Source organism: Pygocentrus nattereri, chromosome 25 (genome assembly GCF_015220715.1).
Source record: "Pygocentrus nattereri isolate fPygNat1 chromosome 25, fPygNat1.pri, whole genome shotgun sequence".
Classification (NCBI taxonomy): Eukaryota; Metazoa; Chordata; class Actinopteri; order Characiformes; family Serrasalmidae; genus Pygocentrus; species Pygocentrus nattereri.
The window spans coordinates 17,049,072-17,070,122 of NC_051235.1; the positions used below are offsets into that span (position 1 = coordinate 17,049,072).

At 37.6% G+C, this 21,051-nt stretch overlaps 1 protein-coding gene across 1 annotated transcript in view; it reads right to left on the reverse strand.

The window, feature by feature from the left end:
* Positions 1 to 6,110: 6,110 nt before the first annotated feature.
* Positions 6,111 to 21,051, reverse strand: part of igdcc3 (immunoglobulin superfamily, DCC subclass, member 3) — a 132,886-nt gene continuing 117,945 nt past the window's right edge. Inside the window, exons 8-14 of the mRNA XM_017706152.2 lie at positions 20,017 to 20,264; positions 18,420 to 18,584; positions 15,474 to 15,662; positions 14,106 to 14,210; positions 12,400 to 12,535; positions 11,326 to 11,548; positions 6,111 to 9,558 (exon numbers count right to left, since the gene is read on the reverse strand). Of these exons, the coding sequence (XP_017561641.1) occupies positions 9,421 to 9,558; positions 11,326 to 11,548; positions 12,400 to 12,535; positions 14,106 to 14,210; positions 15,474 to 15,662; positions 18,420 to 18,584; positions 20,017 to 20,264 (1,204 nt within the window). The 3' untranslated portion in view covers positions 6,111 to 9,420. The remainder of the gene's footprint in view (positions 9,559 to 11,325; positions 11,549 to 12,399; positions 12,536 to 14,105; positions 14,211 to 15,473; positions 15,663 to 18,419; positions 18,585 to 20,016; positions 20,265 to 21,051) is intronic.

A 21,051-nucleotide genomic window follows, 5' to 3' on the forward strand; every position in this document is an offset into this window, starting at 1 on the left:
AATGCACAGTGCTTTGTTGTGGAGCTAAAAAGTCTATGATCTATATCTACAGTGGTAATGTACTTGTGCGCTGCATTTCTTGATCTCAGGTGCAAGATTTGTGGCAGTGACTCCTGTTGCGAGAGTGGCGGTCGACAAACAAACATGGAGAAAATTTATAATACTGAGAGAGAACGCTTAATTATGGCTGTGTTCCAATTAGCATACTTGAATTCTATATAGTGGTACACATCTGTCTAGTAAGAACACTAGCTACATTACTAGCACATTGTGGTGAGAGCACCACCAGTCTACCAGTCTGCTAGTAGTCAACTGGAACTGAACAAGTGACATGCACTTTCATGTCTTCATTTTTTTTCCATTAAAGCACAAGACTAGCAAGTCAGTAAGCTTGTTGGTCATTTACATTACACAGGAGACAAGGGCTGTGACCAAAATGGTTCCCTATCTGTGTTTAGGACACTATAACATGCGTCAACCATTTTTCTTTCAGTGACTTAATTGTAAAATTGAATTCCAGACTGATTGGACCAGAATTGGACTGCACCAGAATTTTCCAATATGCACTTATATTGTCTGTTGAACACTGTAGATCACTGCATCAGCTACACTGTATACCGAAATGCATTGTGAATGTCTGTACTACAAGTCACTTTGACAATTATGGACCAAGAAGTCAAGTTTTGTATTTTTCCCCCTAGTCCTCACCACTTGACACAATTTGGTGGGGCACAGGAATGTTTTAATGGGGCACATGCCCCAGCAAATTGGGTCTAGGGGTGAGGAATGGAGAGGGGTAAATGCAAAATACAAAATACCCTAATCACAGGAAAAAGACATAAGTTATAAAGTTTCATGTTTTAAACTCGATTGTTGGTCCAAACTACAAGACACAAATATTATGGCCCTGTGAATTCAGTACAGACACTACACTATCCGCAATGTCCCAGCGTCTTTCCTTGGAATGCTTTCAGTTTCCATAGACTGGCCGTATGGCAACTTCTCTCAATACAGAGCTAGTGGTAGGTGGACATGGACACATGCAAGTATTTAACAGCATATACCAGTGTTTGTATATCTATATTTAACAACAAGGCAAGCATGGAGCACCTTGACTAACGCTAACGTTTATGTTTAGACAAAACTACTTTTTAGCCTGGCAAACCATATATTAGACCACGAAGGCTAATGAAGTTTAATTTATCTAGTCGAATTCAAGTTTATACACCAATAATATTGTGTTTAGTTTTTAAATGAGAGACATTGTGCAATTCTCATTTTGCAAGCTTGTGTTATATAGCTAGCATGAACTGACGATACAAAATCACAACTGACATGCAGTTTTCTGCCTCAAATGTATTATTTCCACATGCATTTAAATTGAAAACATAAGTAGAACAGGGAGAAAGGCTGGGAGACAAAGACATTGTTCAAAGCTCAAGTCTCAGTTTCCACACTGAGCAAATATTGGTTTGTTTCTGCGACTTGTACAAACTGATATATTTTATGATGAGAATGTACTGATTCATATGTTTTTACCAGTGTTTATTCAACTGAACAGTTCACATCTATATTAATGAGGGAGTAGGGAACCATTTCGGTCACAAGCATAGGCTGGCGCTATTTTCAAATAAATAACACCAAATTCCGTATTCTGAATGTCTCATAGGGTCAAGTGAACACAATTACCATTAATTTCTAGACACATGAAAATAAAACTAAAATTCTGCTGTTCTCCAAGTGCATGAATTGAATACTTGCATAGGAACATTCTGGACCACCATAGTTAGAACAAGCATGCATATTGGATCACAGCCTGTATCTTGAAAGCGTTTCACTAGCAAGTTAACAGTTAACAAACTTTCACCCTGGTGTTGCAGAGCATGTTGGACATTAGCATCTACAAATACTGTTTGTTGGTGCTGGTGGGTGACCGCTGGACTGTGATGAATGCTAAGAGGCAATTCTCATGGGGAGAAACCTGCGTGAGACAGGGCAATAAACTGTTTAGCACCAGGCTTGTATGGGACACCCCTCAGGCACAACCCTCCGTTAAATCCTGACCCTGAATGGGGCTTAGGGAGCCGAGATGGCGACATGTGGTCCCCCCACAAAAACAATGTTTGTTTTACAGATTCAGAGTTTGATTTTGTCTCTGCTGAGCGGAATGGGTCTGCGTTGCCATAGTGCAGGCACTGGCCGAGGCTGCTACATGGTAATGGGTCATCCCTGAGTCTCCGTTGGGAATTCTGGGGCAGGGGTCTACCTCTGACAAATGGGCCTTTCTTTACAGAGATGTGTGTGGGGGGGAGTGGAAGGAGGGGGTCTCATATGATGAAGGGCCATCAGGATAGAAGGTAATACCCTCTTTGTTCTCTTATGGATTATATAGCCATAGACAAAGAAGCATGCTGAATTAAAACAAAAGAGAGGCCAAGGAGCGAGGGGCCATTGGTGAGACTGCAGCTCTACTTCAGATGGCTCTCTATCTAATTTCTCAGCATTAGGGGATTACGATCAGGAGCTCAGTACGTGTGAAACAACACTGATTAGCTCTGCGTTTGCACTGCCTGCCTGCTCCAAAGCTGAGAATGGGAAAGAGGGAGAGGACAGGGGGAGGACCGAGGATCACTATACATCCATATGCACATAGAGTGACCAGTCTGTCCTCTCCTAAAGACAATAACAGAGAAACTGATATAACCCTGAGAGCGGTCAATCATATACAAGCACATACCAAAACAAAAAAACACAAACTACCCACTATCTACAGCACAAATGCTCAGAGGGTGGGAATCTGGCCACTCAAGGCCCACTTGTCAGGAAAGACAAAAGGAAAAGAAAGACGTAATCTCCTGAGGCGACTGTTGGACGCAGTCATTCTGTAAGCACAGTTCGGAGCGGTATATCCAATCTAGCAGCCCTTACACTGGCATGCACAAACGACAGGAAAACTAGGAAATCGGAAATCTCCCCACGCACTGATCTGAAATAAGGCGCAGCAAAAGCTGTCGGAACTTCAGGGGTCAGTGGAGATTGTCTTACCAGAAATGACCCCTGAATTACACCACAGCTTTCTCTGGAAATACCCCATCCGGCGCAACAGGAGCAACCATTCTCAATTTCGGACAAAACAAAAGCACCAGAGATGTAATACACAGCAACAATTGGCAGCCGTCAATAAATACACAATGTACGCAACATTAATAAATACACCATTACTCCCTTCTGCTAGTTTAAGCACTATCTTCACTGAAATCTAACACATATAATGAAATATATGGGCTTTTACAATAGACACAAGAGGAACTAATGTATTATAAAACCAACAAAAACAAACAAAATGCATAAGGAGATGCAATAAGGAATCACAAGGTTACTGCAGATGGCATTTCCAAGTATGTAAATGCAGCAGGAGCCACAGCGTCGCAGGCGATGCCAGTGATCTGTACTGCATTTGAACCATAAAACAACTCATTGAATCTTGTGTAGCAAAAACAGGAAAATCCCAGAAGTGTCATGTGCACTAGAATTGTACAATAGACATTCCACACAGAATTTTCATTAATAATAACAAGGCTTTACAGCACAGTAAACCACATATCCCCAAATTTGTTCAGTACCATCATTTCATTTAAGTCTATTACATATGGACAGATCAATTCAGCTATCTAATATACAAAGAGAGAGAATACGGAACACTCCACCATATTCGCCTGAAGACAACACAACGGTTCAGATAGCAATTGCAGCAATTCATATACATCCAATTTTTTCTATACAGGTGGCTTCTTCTTATCAGTGTTTTTTGCACACTGTTGTGGGATTTATTTGCTTGATGCCAATGGAATTTCATTTATTATCATCGTCATATTTCAGTGTCAATTGCAGAAGCATGTGTGGTTTGATTAAGGGATGCACCGATATGGGAACTATGAGGCAAAGGTGATATCCAATGTTTTTCATGTATGTTTCTGCCAATAAACATTTAGAAAATGTAGAAACAGCCTGTATTTAGCTGGATTTGCATTAACATATAAATTCTATAGTATATATTTATATAATCAGTGGTGGGCAGTAAAAAAGCAAATGTACTTCATTCCTGTACTTAAGTAGGGCCTGCTTTTTATAGTATCTGTAATGTCTTGAAGTAGATCAGTTTTAAGACTATTTCACTCCACTGCATTTCACAGTAAAACACCCTAACTCTCTTACCCCGCTATTTTCTGCAAAAGATTGCAAAAAATACATTTTCAAAACAGTATGATGACTAAGTCGCTCCCTAAATACCAGATGACCAATCATAGTTTAGCAACTGTAACTAGGCCTGTGCACCTCTGCCAAAGCTTTCATAATTAACCCTCTATTGTTGCCCCAGAGTAACAAATCCATTCACAAATCCCTCATTTTGCAATAAATACTTAATAATTATGAAAGGGTGAAATACTTAATAATTATGAAAGAGAGTCTGAATAAATTAAAAAAAGAAAAAATCTTAAAAATGCTACATCCTGATGGCCATTTTTAAACCATGTTCTTATGATGGAGCAGCTTGTGGGTGATACACTTTACTTCACCAGACAATCATCCTCAGAAAAGCAAGCATTTGTCCTCTGTTAGTTAGAAGTTCATTTTTTAAACATTCAGTTTCATGTAAATGTTATGAGAAATTGTTTGCTGAAATATGTTTGTTGCATTTAAGTAACATTGTGCAACAGTGGAATAGATTTAGTCGGTAGCAAGTGAAGGTGTCATTGTCTAGTTTTTCATTTAGAATCTTTTTTGGGTTTAGGAAAACTTACTGAACTATTTAACATTTTTAAAAATTCATATTATGCAAGAATAGTGAATCAAACACTGGCCACACACGCAATAAATGGTTAAAGAAAATGCACCAACATTGTGCGAGGAATTTGGGTGTGGAGTGAAGTTCTACCCATTTCTTAAGCTGAAGCCACGAGATACGTCTCACAATACTTTTACTTTAGATACTTAAGTACATTTAAATGCGAGTACTTTTGTACTTTAACTCAAGTAAATAATTAAATAGAGCATTTATACTTTTACTTAAGAGTATCTCTACTTTTACTCATCAGTACTTCATCCACCACTGTTACCAATGCAGTAAAACAAATGCTTACATTGTAGCATCATCAATTATTGGTTGGAAATATTGGCCAAATCTAAACATCTATTCGATTTGGCCAATATTTTTAAGCAATTATCTGATGATACCAATATGATTCCAATATCAGTGTGCATCCCTTGGTTACATTTACATTTTTTGAGGTTGGTATTTACACGCCTGTTGTTAGCAAGCAAAGATGACAATCTTAACATTTGGCATGAGTGTTTGATATTCCCTTAAGTCTTTACAGAGATGTCACTTCCCAGACTTTTGAGGCAGAATGAAGATACAGTGCATTAATCTAAATAATAATAATAAAAAAAAGCATTTGAAAGAAATGACAACATCGGTCATACATTCACATCCACAAAAATATGAAAAACCATGAGTCTCATGTTACAGTTTTACTGAAAGGACATATAAGAGATGCTCCTCCGACATACTGAAAATATGTGTGTGCGTACGCATCGTACAAAAACATAAAATCTTCCCCAAAGAGAGAATGACCTGAGAGCATGACAGCTGTGTTGAGGTAGGTTATTAAAAGGAAAAAGGGATATAAGCACCAGGGCATTGTGGGATACTGGAGGATAGAGATGGTGCAGCATGGTACTGCCTGTTGCCTTTTGTTCAAAGGAAACACCCTCAAACTCCTTCAAGAAGAGATAACTGAGAAAATACAGCTGTGGAGTGATGACTGGTATCACATAGGCTAGCAGGACTGTTTTAGAGGCAGATGTAAGAATCTTAGAGTGGCTCACCAGATAAAGTTTATGCACTGGCCTCTTGTTTGAGCTGAAATGAAAACTACTCTGACAGCAGATTGGGTTGTTTGGTATGCATGTGGCACAAGCACTATTCAAGCTGGATTAGTATTACGGAGGGAGGCTCTGTAAGGTCATTTGTAATGGATTTGAACATCTAGTTCATACAGGAAAGGATCTGTGTATTATCCTCAGGTTTGAAATGCCACAGCTTAATGGTTTTTAAATTACTCAGCAGTAAAGATGGGCAATATAATGCTATTGTTATAATGACAATGTTTTTTTTTTAATTATGCCACTGGTTTTATTATTACTTATAAAACACTGAACAACTGGTTGTTTCATAATGATATCATGTACACAACAATCATCAGTGTATAGTAAAGGCATGCACTGTATAGTAATAAGAAGATGGTTGGATTTAAGTCCACGCCATTATCAAAATTTGCTCATTTATTTTTTATTAATTGTTACATTTTTGCATCTGTCTCACTCACATTTTGCAGGTGGAAATTGTCCACATAGCTTTTGGTGCTTCATAAGAGCGGTGATTTGCATCAATGACACCCTTGTTAAACAAGGCCTATGAAGCACTGATACTTCTGTCCTTTCCAACTAGCTTGCAAAATGTTATGAAAGCTAAATATCTCGATTTGTATCATGTATTGTGGCAGTTTCTTCATGCTCAAGGTTCAGCCAATTACAGAAAGTCCTTTCCATATTTGTCTTATTATATATTATTTTACATATAATTACTGTCAGATGTGTAAAAACATTTGACAAATTTAAGTGAATTACCTAAAGGAAGATGCAAATTACGCAGTTTCAACTGTCTGTTATGTTCAAGTTCCTGAAGATAATGTCACCTGCTTGTGCTGTAAGGCTGTACGGCATGTTCACCATGTGCGGAGAGATCTGAACCTTTATTAGCTCTCAGTAGAGAAGTTTTGACAGCTTTCTGTAAACCGTTCATGACTAAAGAGTTTACAGATGCCAGGTGGTGTGGGCTGTAGCCTATTTAATCAGAGCTGAAGTTGTTTTCGCTCTTCACTGTCGTCCATTGAACCCCAGGTGAACATCAGCCAGGATGTAGCATTAATAATTTTTCTGTCGCCTTGTTTGGTGTCATCAGATGGAATGGAAATGTGCCTTTTGTTCCCACTATGTCATAACTTCATCACCTTTCTTTCTTTCTTCTTTCTTCTCCTTTCCTGATGAACCAATTGTTCCACTTCATCGAAGTGTGGAAAATGTTTTTGGTTACATTTTTAGTATATTATTTTAACATTTTCATCCAGATTTCTAAGTGTATTTTTGAAATCCGCACAACTGTGCCGGCTTAAAATCATATCTGTAATCCCTGTAAATTACAGTACCTTCCCATGCAAATCTAATCCGTCTTAAAATGCTGCAAATAATAGAGGCAAGGAAACACTGCTGAGGAATTGCCTGATGTTACCAAAAAGGCCTTGTTTCTTTGCAACCAGACATATAAAATTATTTTTTTAGTTTAATCTATGGACCATTTAAACTATGGTCAGTCTGGTGAATGATAGTGATATGTGTAAACGTGTGTCATGGGGTAATATAACAAAATTTTTGAGCTGAAAAGTAAGGAAACTAAGGCTCAGGTGCTATGACACAACTACTGTTCTGCTTGCATCTACATTCTATGCCAGCGTGTACAGGCACAAATATGAACCAGGTAAAAATGTTGTAAGATGTTAATAAAACATATAATACGTATAATAATACGTATAATAATGCACTGAATTTACATGATGGAAATGTGTACATCATTTCTACATCAATAAAACACTGTTGACTGCATAACGTGCAGGGAGTGTGTTATAGCATATTGTATGTGTGTGTGACTATATGTGATGGAGTGGCCACTGCCGCCGGTATATATATGGGTGTGTAACTATACTCTTTTCTAGGAGGGTGTTTAGGGGAAGAGCCAGCTTGGTGATTGATGGACAGGCCCTGTATTTCCTGTCTGAATTGTCCCAACAGACCAGGCTGATTGGATTTGTTATTTCTGTTGCTGTATAACATGGCAGCATTGACTGACGACGCCCCACCATCAAAATCGTATTACAGTGATGTCCTGCCATTTTAGAACCCAGTTATCTTCCACCAGGCCTATATTACCACCCCTAATATCGACACCCAGGTGGGCACCATGATAAATCTGTGCTTAAATCTCTTAAGTACATCATATATACATGAATACTGAATGAATTCCCGCCTCTGCCGCACAATACAATTACTGTCCAACACACGGTTTGTATATACAGTATAACTCAATGCATGTTCAACGCTGATGTATCTTGCCCTCCTTTCTCCTCCACGTAAATAGCATGAATAGCATGGTGAATGGCAGAAAAATGATCCTGAAATCATTAGTAGCAGTGCAATGCATCTCTAACAGTCTTTTCATTAACTAAAGGAACTATGATTTGAAAAAAAAAAAAATACAACAACAACAAAACAAAATCCTACACTGTGGACACTATGGAAGAAAATGTCTTTACAAGCAGAATTCATACGATGTCATCTGTCAATTTGCATGAGGTACTGACATATCCAAACACATCAATTCATCAACATTAGGAAGCCAGGATCTCACCAAAAAAAGAGGATACATGTTTCATTATGAAAAAAAAGGACAACAACGACAACAACAACAGCATTGTTATCTTGAGGTAGAACATTGACTTCAACGTTTGGAAGTGCTATATGTTGAATTTTTTTTCTCGCTTCATTTTAATGAGCACGAAAGTGGTGGTTCTTGACATCTGAGGTAGCGCAGCACCTGTTTCTCTTTTTCTGACCAAACGCTTGACATGTAACGAAACTGAACAGACAAGAAGACACAGATCCGAAAAAAAGGCTTCCCGTAACACATTCATTCCGGCTGAGGTAGGTTTCTGTTGCAAATCCCAGGGCTTACGTAGCCGAGCCTAAAGCCCAAAGGCTGACGACTGATTAAAGAAAAATATATATATTGATATCACGGAAAAAACATCCTGAGACAGAGTAAGATTTTAAATCCCTGGAAGAAGGCCGTGGTCTTCACTGGATGGGGTTGTGAAGTCACTGGTAGGCTGAGAGCACGCAGCAGGACGTTTTGTTCTTTGAAACTAAAATTTTAAAAAGTGAGGGAAAAAAAACAAAACAAGAAAAAACACTTTTGGAATGAAAAAAAAATATGTGGACTTTTTTTTTTTAACCAGTGGATACACCGTATGTGTCTTTGCCCTACTGCTCTTCTGAAGAGTGGTAACGAAAAAAATCTCACGGTTTCATCACCTTGCAATGAAGAAATCAGATGATTACGCCCACCATTAAGCCATATGGGCCCTCCCAGATATGGTGTCCAGCAATTCCCACATGGGGAATATAACATATATAAACTCTGCACAATAAAAAGAGGACAAAAAATAGGAAATACTTCAGTTGACCTGAGAGGGAGAGTAGTCTGAGTGGAATTTAAGGGCTTGTAGCTCTACAGCCTTCATGTCATCAGCCTTCATCCGGGAGGCCCCCTGTGGGTCGCCCGTGGTAATGTGACTCATGCTCCTCTACCAGGCTGAAGTCGTCCAGGGGAAGAGTGGACATCTGGGGCTCGTTAAGAGAACAAGAGACCAGCAAGCTTTCCATCTGAAAACATGCATGCACACATACAGTGGTTTTAATAGGTAATATACAGATTCACTAACCTTTATATATTGGATTCGACTGACCTCTAAAGGATAATCTCACCATAAATCAAATTTACATGGTTTTCCACTGACCCAAAATAAGGTTGATGAACTAGGATCATGGAACACTACCTAATAAGAAGTAAGAACCAAAGGCCTCATTATCATAATGGCTAATGGATAGTGGTCTATCTTCAAGCTCTTGCTTGAATCACAGTATTATGATAGCAGTTATATATAAACTATAACAACAACATCTAAAACTATAATAATAATATTATTTTTTATGTAAATAATTAATATTATATATAATTATATATATATATATATAATATTATTTTTTAATATAAATAATTAATATAATATATAATTATATATATATATATATATATATAATATAAATAATTTTTTATATTATAATAATATTATTTTTTACAATGCCATTTATAACATTGCTGTCCAAAGAAACAAAAAGAACAAGTATCTTCAAAAAGGTAACTTTACAGCAAAAGGTGAAAATGGTCTTAACTTTTAATGCAAGTTAATGTAAAAAAAGGTTTATTCAAAGAGATTATGAAGAAATTCTATTGGTTCATTCATCATAAAGTTTGTACAATTTGCACAATGCAAAGTATAGTGGCCATGCTCTAATGTTCTAGAACAATAGAAATCGACAGCAATGGTGAACTTCTTAATAAAATACTAAACACTAGACATAATGTGTTTGAGGTATTTTTATGATCAGTTTGAACGATTTGCTTCCTGTTAGTCTGTAGTAACTTACTTTGACTACATCTGAGCAACAATATAGCCAAGTCAAATAACACTAAAGATGAGTCAGTTTAAAAACATAAATATAAGGCAAAAACAGTATGCAAATGCAACAAAAACTATTTGAATGGACAATGCCATTTATAGTATTACATACACAATACAGATGCCTCTGTACTATATTTACAATACAGTGTAACTCAGCCCTGGGATTTTAAAGGGAACACTACTGTGATTTCCAATCACAGGGTAAGTACCAACTATGTTTCCCAGAAATGTCTCATTTTTAGAACAGATGGCTTAATTTTGTTGTGACTGCTAAATGTTTCGTTAGCTAGCCAACACAGCCTGCCATAGGGACTTATTTAAGGAACAGAACATTTGAACAGTTGTAAAGGTTAGGAAGGATTTTCTGCTGACAGACGATAGTTGGGAGCCATGGCAAATATCCATACACACTAACTGTCCAAATTATCCAGATACCCCTTTAAATGTGAATTTAGCTACTTTAAGGTGCATCTCTTGCTGATGCAGGCAAACAATTGTGCAAACAGCATTTGTATATTCTCTAAAGAAAAGCATTGTACATAGAATGTGGCATGTGAGCCTTAGGTTACCATTCCCAGTGTCAAGGGGATAAAGCTCTGCAGCTTCAGGCTGTGAAGCTGTGAAACTACCTTCTTTTAAGTGATGGAACTTCATCCAGTACCTTTGGCATGAGAATTAATCATCCAACATCAGAATCTAACCTCACTAATGCTCTAATGCAATCAAATCCTCACAGAAAACAGGTTTCCAGAAGAGTAGAGGCTATTATCTCAAAGGGGGGACAAACTCACTATTAATATCCTAGATCTTGGAAGAAATGCTGGATGAACTGGTGTGATATGTTTACATCAAAAAGGCTTGTGGTATAAACAGCCCTAAATCCAGTGACCACAGGTTTAATGCTCACCGTATGTGCAGCATCAGCTGAACCTGAGACGAGCCTCTCCCTCTGACTAGAGTTGGTCAGGCTCTTGGCTCCATGCCGGGCCCCGTTGGCCTCGGTGCTGGTGTGCAGGCCATTGAGGGCCAGCGCTCCCTGCTGAGACGAAGAGGCCTCCAGAATTGCTGCTGCTGTCGCTGGGTTCCGTCCCACCTGAGGAGTGGCCTGCACTGTCTTACATAACATTAACCTGCAAAGAGAGAGAGAGGCATTGCAGTTTGAGTAGTGTATGTGTGTGTGTCTATAATATATATACACAACCGTTATTTCCGGCCACGCAAGCTGATTGGTTGAGAAGCGTTCTAACCGTGCTGTTATTTCACCATGGCGCTAAGACGCCATTGCTAAGCAACCAGTTTAACAGCTGTAGGAGACAAGCCATTTGAATGGTTTTTATGTTCATGTTCATACACTCTCAAGCAACATGCACTCCAATGTGTTGCGATTCTATTATCCTACATATAAAGACTGCATTGTATTATTGTTTTAAGGCTGATGCAGTATTTGTTTCTTCTATTGTGTTCTTTTGATACATTAAGAACATGAGCAAACAAGGATTTGTACTCAGTTTGGGTTACAAACTATCATTTTGAACAGGAAAACAGCTCACAAAGCACAAAGCATTAAAACAAAACATTACAACTGGTTAGAGGGCTTACTGGCAAATTTCAGCCCTCTGTTATAATATTGCAGTAAAGATTAACAATTTTTGTGCAATTATTGTGCATCCCTACTGTAATCATATTAGGAGGAAAAAAAAATGTGGCCTGTGCAAACATTGTACTGTTATACAGATCTTATACTGTAGGCTTTTTTCCCCAATATGTTATAGGGATAGTGTACTAAACAGGAAAATGCCATAGTGTGTTACATTCATACATACAACTTCATATACAACTGTGTGTGTGTGTGTGTGTACTATGTTTTCTCTTTGAAAAACTCTGTGTGAAGACGTGTCTTTGATTAAAAATATACATGGAAAACCCCTATAGAATCAGCAATACAAGTGCAGTACAGCAGTGCATGTGCGTGTTCACCTACCTGCCGCGGTAGCTGAACATGAGAAAGAGAACACAGAAGATGATGCAAGTGACTCCGATGTGGATGCCGATGATGATGCCAGTAGTAGAGGTTTTACTCTGCTCCTCTTTTAAACAGTCACAAGGAGTATTCAGCACTGTGCACAGACGGAAGCAGTGTAAGAACACAACACATATACACATTAAGGCTGGACAATAAAAAGATAATGATAACTAATGATGTTGCATTTGCTTAATTTGATATTAGCAGCAAAGACTCCCATGGCAATGTGCTGTGCAAGAAGACAATGTGTCCTTTTTACTTACTAGACAAGGAAGGAGAAGTCATCTAGCTGTCCACTCACAACATCACAAACTAATGACTAACTACTCACTAACATTAATGATTTTAGTCTTAAATTCTGGTGCACTTCGAGGCAAATATAAGGGGGGATATTATTGTGGAATTATTTAGTTTACTGAGTTCAAAAACTGCAAATACAAGATGCCCAAATTTTGCCATGTCCTATACATTTACCTGTTAAAAATCTACTGCATGGTAAAGAGATAATACCGTGCGACCCCATTATAATTTGAGGGCGTTGTAAAAAGTTTGCTGATTATTATTTTCTACTGGCTCTACAAGGCACATAGTGCTTGGATCCCAGCAGCTGCCAGCTGTGATGTAATTTAATCGATTAGCTCTCATAACTGTTACAGTCCACAGAAGTCTAAATGTTCTACATCAATTTCAGATGAAACTAAATGAAAGCTGGCAGACCCTCATTCCTAAAATGAAAAGCTCTTCAGATCTACATGATCCATGTGAAAGGCATATTCAGTATTCCACCCTGCAAATTTTGCCAAAAAGAGATAAGTTTGCATGTATAATTTGGTAACATATAATTATGAACAATAGCCATATTGAATTATATTTTAAAAGTATGTAAAAGTAAAGATTTTAATCACATCATCTAACCCAAATATATATGCACAGTCTCATAATATATTCAATATTGCACATGGAATAAAACAGCTGTGAGCCTCTCACACACACCAAAGACATGTATCAAACGAATCAAACTCAGCACAGTGAAGACTGGGCTCTTAAACTCAACATAAATCATAAATCATAATGCTTCTTCCTTCCATACCATGATGTATGCAAAATGTATTTCTGTGTGTTTCACTCAGTGATTAGGGGGGTTGGCGGCAGAAGGAAAATAACATTACTGATTAATATTATTCTTCCCTATATGCTGGTGAGCAGTGAAAATCAGGTGTTTTAGAAGTGGACAGGGGTCATTATCTTTTGATGGAAGATTAAGTGAAAAGAATAATTTAAAAAAATATATGGTAAAATATGGTAATCCCAGTTAATAGGACCAGAGTCATGAACTAACAAGATAAAACAGGCTCGTTCTGAATTCAGGTTGACTTTAAAGGAATAGTTCAGACAAAATTCTAATTCACACATTTACTCTATAGTTGACCAAGACATGTTTTGTGTTTAAGGTTTGCTTCTTAAGCTTTGCGCCTGAGCTATAAGGCTAAGATTTAAAAAGTGATGGAAGACCATGTCACTCTATTACGTGTTCTACTTCTGCTACTGAAAAAGTGAACTTCAGGCAACAGACATGTCTTGGCTGATCAACTGCAGGACTGTGTGAATTATAACAGCGCTCTTTAAATGTGTCTGTGCGTACCAGGTGTATGCATGTGACTCACCTGACTTCTCCACTGGCTCTTTCAGAGAAACAAAGCGCAGAGTGGCATTGCCGTCTCCATGCTGATTGAACGCCAGGATCTTGATTTCATACACCACTGCTGGATCTAAAGAGAGAACGACAGAATGAGAGGGCAGTTACCTCACAAGCTGGACACAGTCGAAGGTCAGTTTAACCCAGAAGCCACAAAAAGTGCCAGAACTTTCTGAACTTTCACTGTTACCACATTTGTCTTAGTAAGTAGACATGGTGTCTTTTTAAGATCTGAATTTTTTAATGATTTTAAAAGTGTGTACAGTCTTGTTTTGCAGAAAGAAAAGCAGAAAACATGTTGTAGTAATTCTTTATGCTGCTAACTATGTAGTCAGTTATGTAAGACAATTTAATTAATGAATTCAGCCCCCCGCCCCCAGCAAAAGGCTGTGGAGCTGTGGAACCGTGTCCTCTGGGATGGGTTTGTGAACCAAAACTAATTGTCTATCATCAGTGACTGATTTGATGCAATCATATTCTCACAGCAATGTTCCAACATCTAGTGTAAAACCTTCTAAGGGGAGTAGCAGTTCACATAGTGAATGTAATTACATCTAATGAGTACAGCAAACCAATGAAAAAAGATCTAGGCTTCTAACAATACTAAGATATTCTCTTTAGTGAAGTTAGCTGATCTCAAGCTTCCTAGGCTCATACATTAAATCATGCTATGATGTCTGGCCTGTATCCTCAGGCCAGCATTGTAATAAGAGATAGCTCTTAATTGGCTAGCCAGCTTAAGCAAAGTTCAAATAAAATTTCTCAACTCTATTTATTCATAAAACCCACAAATGGGAAAACAACAACAACAAAAAGACAAGATTATTAAAAAAAATAACTGTATATACACTGTATGTGTTTCATTAGTCTATACGAGCACTGCAATCTTCAGTGGACAAACATATATTTTAAACTTAAGATTTCTAAGCATGCTTGTAGCTTCTCACATGGCTCATTTATGGCGCCTATAAATCCCTGATCGCACTTGGATGACGAATCTTAATGTGCGTACACAAATCGCATAACTGATGAACTGAGCAGGAAAATGAAGAGGGACTTGCTCATGTCGTCCTGCTGAGCACAATCCACTGGAATGAACAGAGACAGCAGCAATTTGTACATACATGCACTGAACTTCAAATGTTCTTTCAAGCTGTGTTTATAATAAAATATTTGGCGTGAGGGGTCTGTGGGCATCGTCACGTTAAATATTAATATGTTTTAGGGCTTTAATAGCACTTCAAATGTAAGTTAAGATCACATTACATTTTTTAACACAGCTGTAAAGGCTATTTCTTAATTATTATAATATATTATTGGCATTCTGAGCACTCACCCAGCAGAGAGATGTTGTACTGTGTGATGTTGCGGGAGAATGTGAGAGGTCCAGTGAAAAGCGGGGCGTGGGCTTTGCGGTAATACAGCTTAAATCCATCATGCTGGCCCATCTTTGTGGAGGGCTCCCAGACCACCTGCACCACAGTGGAGTTCACCACCTTAGTGTAGAGAGTTGGGGGCGCCGGCACTGCACAAACAAGAGAATAACACCTTCCTAATGTTACACATGCTTAGTTACCAAGTACTAATGTGACTATAGCACAGACAGTAAATACTGTTAAGACACAATGATTCTGATGAACTGTAAAAACAGTGATAATGTAATACAAGCAGCACCTCAGGAATAATGTGATCAGGAAACACAGTCATTCATCACTAATTGAGTTTTAAGCTCAGATGAGCTTTTAGAAAGTTGTGAATATTCTGTCTTACTGTCTGTGTCTTTGGTAGTGTTGCATATTGTAATATCTCTTACTGAGGCATTTTCTTACTCTCATATTTCTGTTCTTAGATAGTTTATATTTTTGTCATCCATTCCCATAGACAGACAAACACACAGACAGACAGACAGAAAAGAAAAACACACCTGCATAAGGAAGAGGAAGGTCAGTATATATACAGATCAGGCATAACATTATGACCTCCTCCTCGTTTCTATGCTCATTTTATCAGCTCCACTTACTATATAGGTGCACTCTGTAGTACATACTGTTCATCTGTTTCTCTGCATACTTTGTTTGCCCCATTTTACCCTGTTCTTCAGTGGTCAGGACTTCCATAGATCCTCCCAGAGCAGATACTATTTGGGTGGTGGATCATTCTTAGCACTGCAGTAACACTGACGTGGTGGTGTGTTAGTGTGCGTTATGCTGATATGAGTGGATCATATATATATATATATATATATATATATATATATATATATATATATATATATATATAAAAGACTTCCTAACCTCTTGAATGGACTGTTTATCAATGGTGATTACTGCATAAAAGTGTTATGCATTAAGTGCCCGGATTTATTAGAGGCACTTTAATGTGCTTTTATACCCTGCAGTAAATAAAATCTCTTTTTATGAAAAGTTAAACAATTTATACAATATAGACACTCACACAGACAAGACTTTAACAAGTGTGACAAGCATCTTAGTGCTTTTTCTCTCTTGTTCGCTGTATGCTGCTACACAATGATCCCATGTGTGTAGAAGCAACATAATTACTTACTAATAAAATAACTGACAATTAGTTTAGAGGGTTGCATTGTTCAATAAAATAGGCATGTGTGGCGCTCATTTTGAGCCATTAGTTTGCATGTATACAAAGCTTGTTAAACAACAGACCAAATGTGCTTTCAATTTTACAAAGTCCACCTTTTAAATTCATGTTAACATTCAGAACCAGTCAAATGTTTAGACACACATATTTATTAAGAGTTTTCCTAGAATTTCCTTTCATTTTATTGTTTGAACATTTTAGAAAAATAGGGGAGACATCAAAGCTATAAAATAACATGATGATAAAATAATGAATTTCTTTTTTTTACACAATTCACATCAAACTAGTAATAATGTGCTATAATGTAGCAGGAGATAAAATCACACAAATAAAACTGCAATGTGGCGCAATGACCGAGTGAGTTTCTCTCACTACTAACTACTAAGATTCAACACTCATACGCACACTCCAAAAAAAAAAAAAAAGTTTCATAATTAGCCATAATTTTAAATACACTTGTTACTGTAGCTCAAAATATGTCTGGTACGTGGCAGCAGTATATTAATCATCAAGATGAGACCTTGCAGTTCGTGTGCTATATGGCACTGTATCCATGACTGTAGCCCTCTTGTTCCCATACAGAGTCATTGTATCACTTCTGTTGCGTGTAGCATTCCCATATCTAGAGGCTGAGAGTTAAACAGATTAGAACTGTAGCTTTATTTATCACCATCATACCTTTAGTTTTGTTTAACTTTAGTTTGTTGTTATTCATTTTATTCATTTATTTTGGCTAGTTCATTTGAAGGCTCTGTTTTGTATTTACATATACAGAGGACTAATTCTTTAGTAAAAAAAATGTTTTTGAAATTCAATACATGCATTGGCTATTTATTAGAGATGCGTGTGGGTACTTGAATGATAAAGCTTTATAGTTGACAATATGAGAACAGAACAAATAAATACCCTGCAAATTCTGTTATAGAAGCCCACGAGTCATCCTTTCTACCACCACTGTTCTAGTGTTAGCGTCTGTTCAGCTGAATGGGTAGCCTCCATCACTCAAGTCTCATTCAAAATGAAAGTTTCAAAACCTAGAGTTATAGCTTTAATCTTTAGCAACCAAAAGATTTCACCTCTGTGATTATTGAGTAATAAAATATTCAATAGTATATTCTTCAAATGTTTGCTGATCATTTTTAGTTGCTAAAGTTTAGTTACTTTTAAGTTATGGAAAACATAACATCAAATTTACACATTTAGCAGACATTCTTATCCAGATTGACAATGACTCTTATACAGAGTAATACATTGGTAGTGTAGCCCAAGGCTAAACTCTTTGTATACAGCAGGGACACTAATGCCTAGATGGAGAATGAGACCTTCCAAGTGCAAGTCATAGTGCTATCCACTATACCAAGCTATCTAACCACTCATTACATTCATTCCCAATCAATAAAATACATTGGTTCATCTGAAGTGTCGACACTTTCACACCCAGTTATGAAGTGTTCCATTGTAAAACGCATTACAGACGACAGAATTCTGGTAGAATGATCAGTGCTATATTATGATTGTTATAACCAGATATACATTTCTCTTTTCAAAGACGTGTTATTTTCAAAATGGCTACAAACAAATACAAACTTTATGTGCACAAACTGGGTCACATACGAATGCTGGTATGAATAAAACATAATAACATGTGCAAGATGCTTCCACTCACCCTCTCCCAGTGTGCTCTCCTGAGCCATGGCTGAGGCTTTGCTGGCTCCACGCGAGGTGTAGGCCTTCACATAGAAGCTATAACTTGTGGAAGGCTCCAAATCCCCCACCACCTGCTGCAGAGTCACCTTACTCACTGCCTCCTGGTACTCCATTTCCACTGGCTCTGAAAGAGAAGTACAAAATTTACGATTAGCCACAGCTATGCTAGTTCGCTAGCCACTTTTATGACTGGAGTAATTGTTTTATTTCCCCTTCATTTATGAGGAGATTATTGCTACTAAAGATCATCTATCCAATGAATGTCAGACACCTACTGTGCTGGGGAAGGGGGTTTACGCTTGGGGGCTTCTAACTGGAGGTAGAGGGAGTAAGCTACCATACTGATGCCACTATGAATATAGCTCCACAAATTAAATCCACATGCTTTTTAAAATTTGCCCAAAGTGTTATTCATAACAGGGTCATAAAGAATTCATAACAGATTCATCACAGATTCATAACAGGTCCCAGGTTCATACATGCCATCTGTCGCTTGAGTTCCTCTGAGCTCTGGCTCTTTAAATAGCTCAAGATGCCTCCAATACAAACCAAGAATGGTCTCACACAGTATTAAAATTCTGCTTTTCATCACTTATATTAACATTCCTAGCATCTTCATACTTGGAATAGTACCAATGACACCTGATTTTAAATATTTTCTCTAAAGCACTCAGCCAAGATGCATTTGCTTGCAACATTAGTTTTGCCTTGGAGCTACAAGGTTAAAGGAGCTAACAAATAATGGAAGCTTATGAACAACGATTAACACTGTGAAAACAGCTCAAACGTGCCTCAAACAGTCACAAATTGTTAAGTAATCTTAAATAGACTTGCTTATGTGGGATTTGTACTGTATGACATACTGTTATCTATAAAAATGGACAGAAGTATAGACAAAATTCAGGCTTCAAGATGGCTGCTCTTACTCAGATTTGCATATGTTTGTTCATCTTTAAACATAACAGCAGGTTAGACAGTGTAAGAAACCACATGAGTATGTCTATTTGAAAATACTTGTCACATGTTGAAGCAAGTGTGTGATGATTTAGCTGTGCAGTTTGCCTGAGGCTAACTGGTGTATATAAGGCTCATTCTACTCAAGTGGTTCAAAGTCAAGACACATTTTATACTGATTTTAACTGATTTGACTAAAATATGAAGTAAAACGCTTTTGCTTTGAATGACTCTCTACCTTAATTATGTTTATTTTTTAAAAACAAATGCTTAATGCTACCGAAACAACTATAACACTAGCGAAACCTTGCCAAATGTTTCAGTAGTGAAAGTTTTAACAATTTTGAGTATAACTCAAAAACACTAGTCAATACTAGTGTGATCATGAGGGACAGGGATGCAGTCTCACTTACTCATTGAACATACTCATTAAAAAATGAAAAGAACCCTATAAATGATTTATATACACTGTATACATCTCAGTGAATGCCTTGGGTTTAAACAGATCTTAATAGAACCCTGTTTTTTACCACTTTTGTAGAATGGTCCATACAGGCCTCACTAATATATTTCTCTTGAACACAGCCTGCCAAACCACATACCTGCGGTCTTGCGGATGTGCAGCACATAGCCGATGATGTCCTGTGTGTTCTGGGCTGGTTCGTTCCATGACACCTGAATGGAGGTGGGAGAGAGGGCGTCAGCCCGAACATCTGTGGGCACACCTGGCAGCCCATCGGCCCACAGCACAGTGAGACGCGCGCTAGCCTGAGAGGAGCCAGCGCTGTTCTCTGCAATGCACTGGTATATGGCCTCGTCCTCCTGACTGATGCTGTAGATGGTCAGCGTACTGCAAGGAGAGGAGTGACAGAGAAAAAATTGCATTTAGTGAAAAAAGGGCTTGACTTGAGTTTGGAAAAATGTTTGTGTTTTGATATTGAGATAAAAATGTATCACTTTTTGATTCTTTAAATCTTCTGATGCTTTAACTCTTTGAGTCTGGTTCTTTAAAAATCTAAAATTCTAAAATCTACAAGCTACTGTTGTCAATTCTGAGTAAGTACAACTCCATTTCCAAAAAAACTGAGATGCTGTGCAGAATGTAAACAAAAATAGGATGCAATGATATATGATTATGTAAACCATATTCTTAAAGGAAAGTACTACAAAGACAATATATTAAATGTTGAAACTGAAAAATGTATTGTATTGAATTTGATGCCAACAACATGTTTCAAAAAAGTTGTGACAGGGACATGTTAATTACTGTGTTTCATTACCTCTTTTAACAACATTCTGAAAGTATTTTGCTATAGCTTTCAAAGCGACATGTTTTCCTGTTCTTGTTTGCTATAGGTTTTCAGCTGACACAGAGGACACAGTGTCCATGACTTCCAAAAAGAATTTCAAATGTTGATTTGTTGGACCACATGACACTTTTCAACTTCACCTGAGTCCATTTTAAATGAGCTCGAGCCCAGAGAAGGTGGCAGTGTTTCTGGATTCTGTTTATATATGCTTTTTTCTTTGTGTTTTGGAGTTTTAACTTGCATTTGTGGATGCAGCGACAAACTGTGTGTATAGATAGTGGTTTTCAAAAGTGTTTCTGAGCCCATGCAGTGATTTCCACTATACAG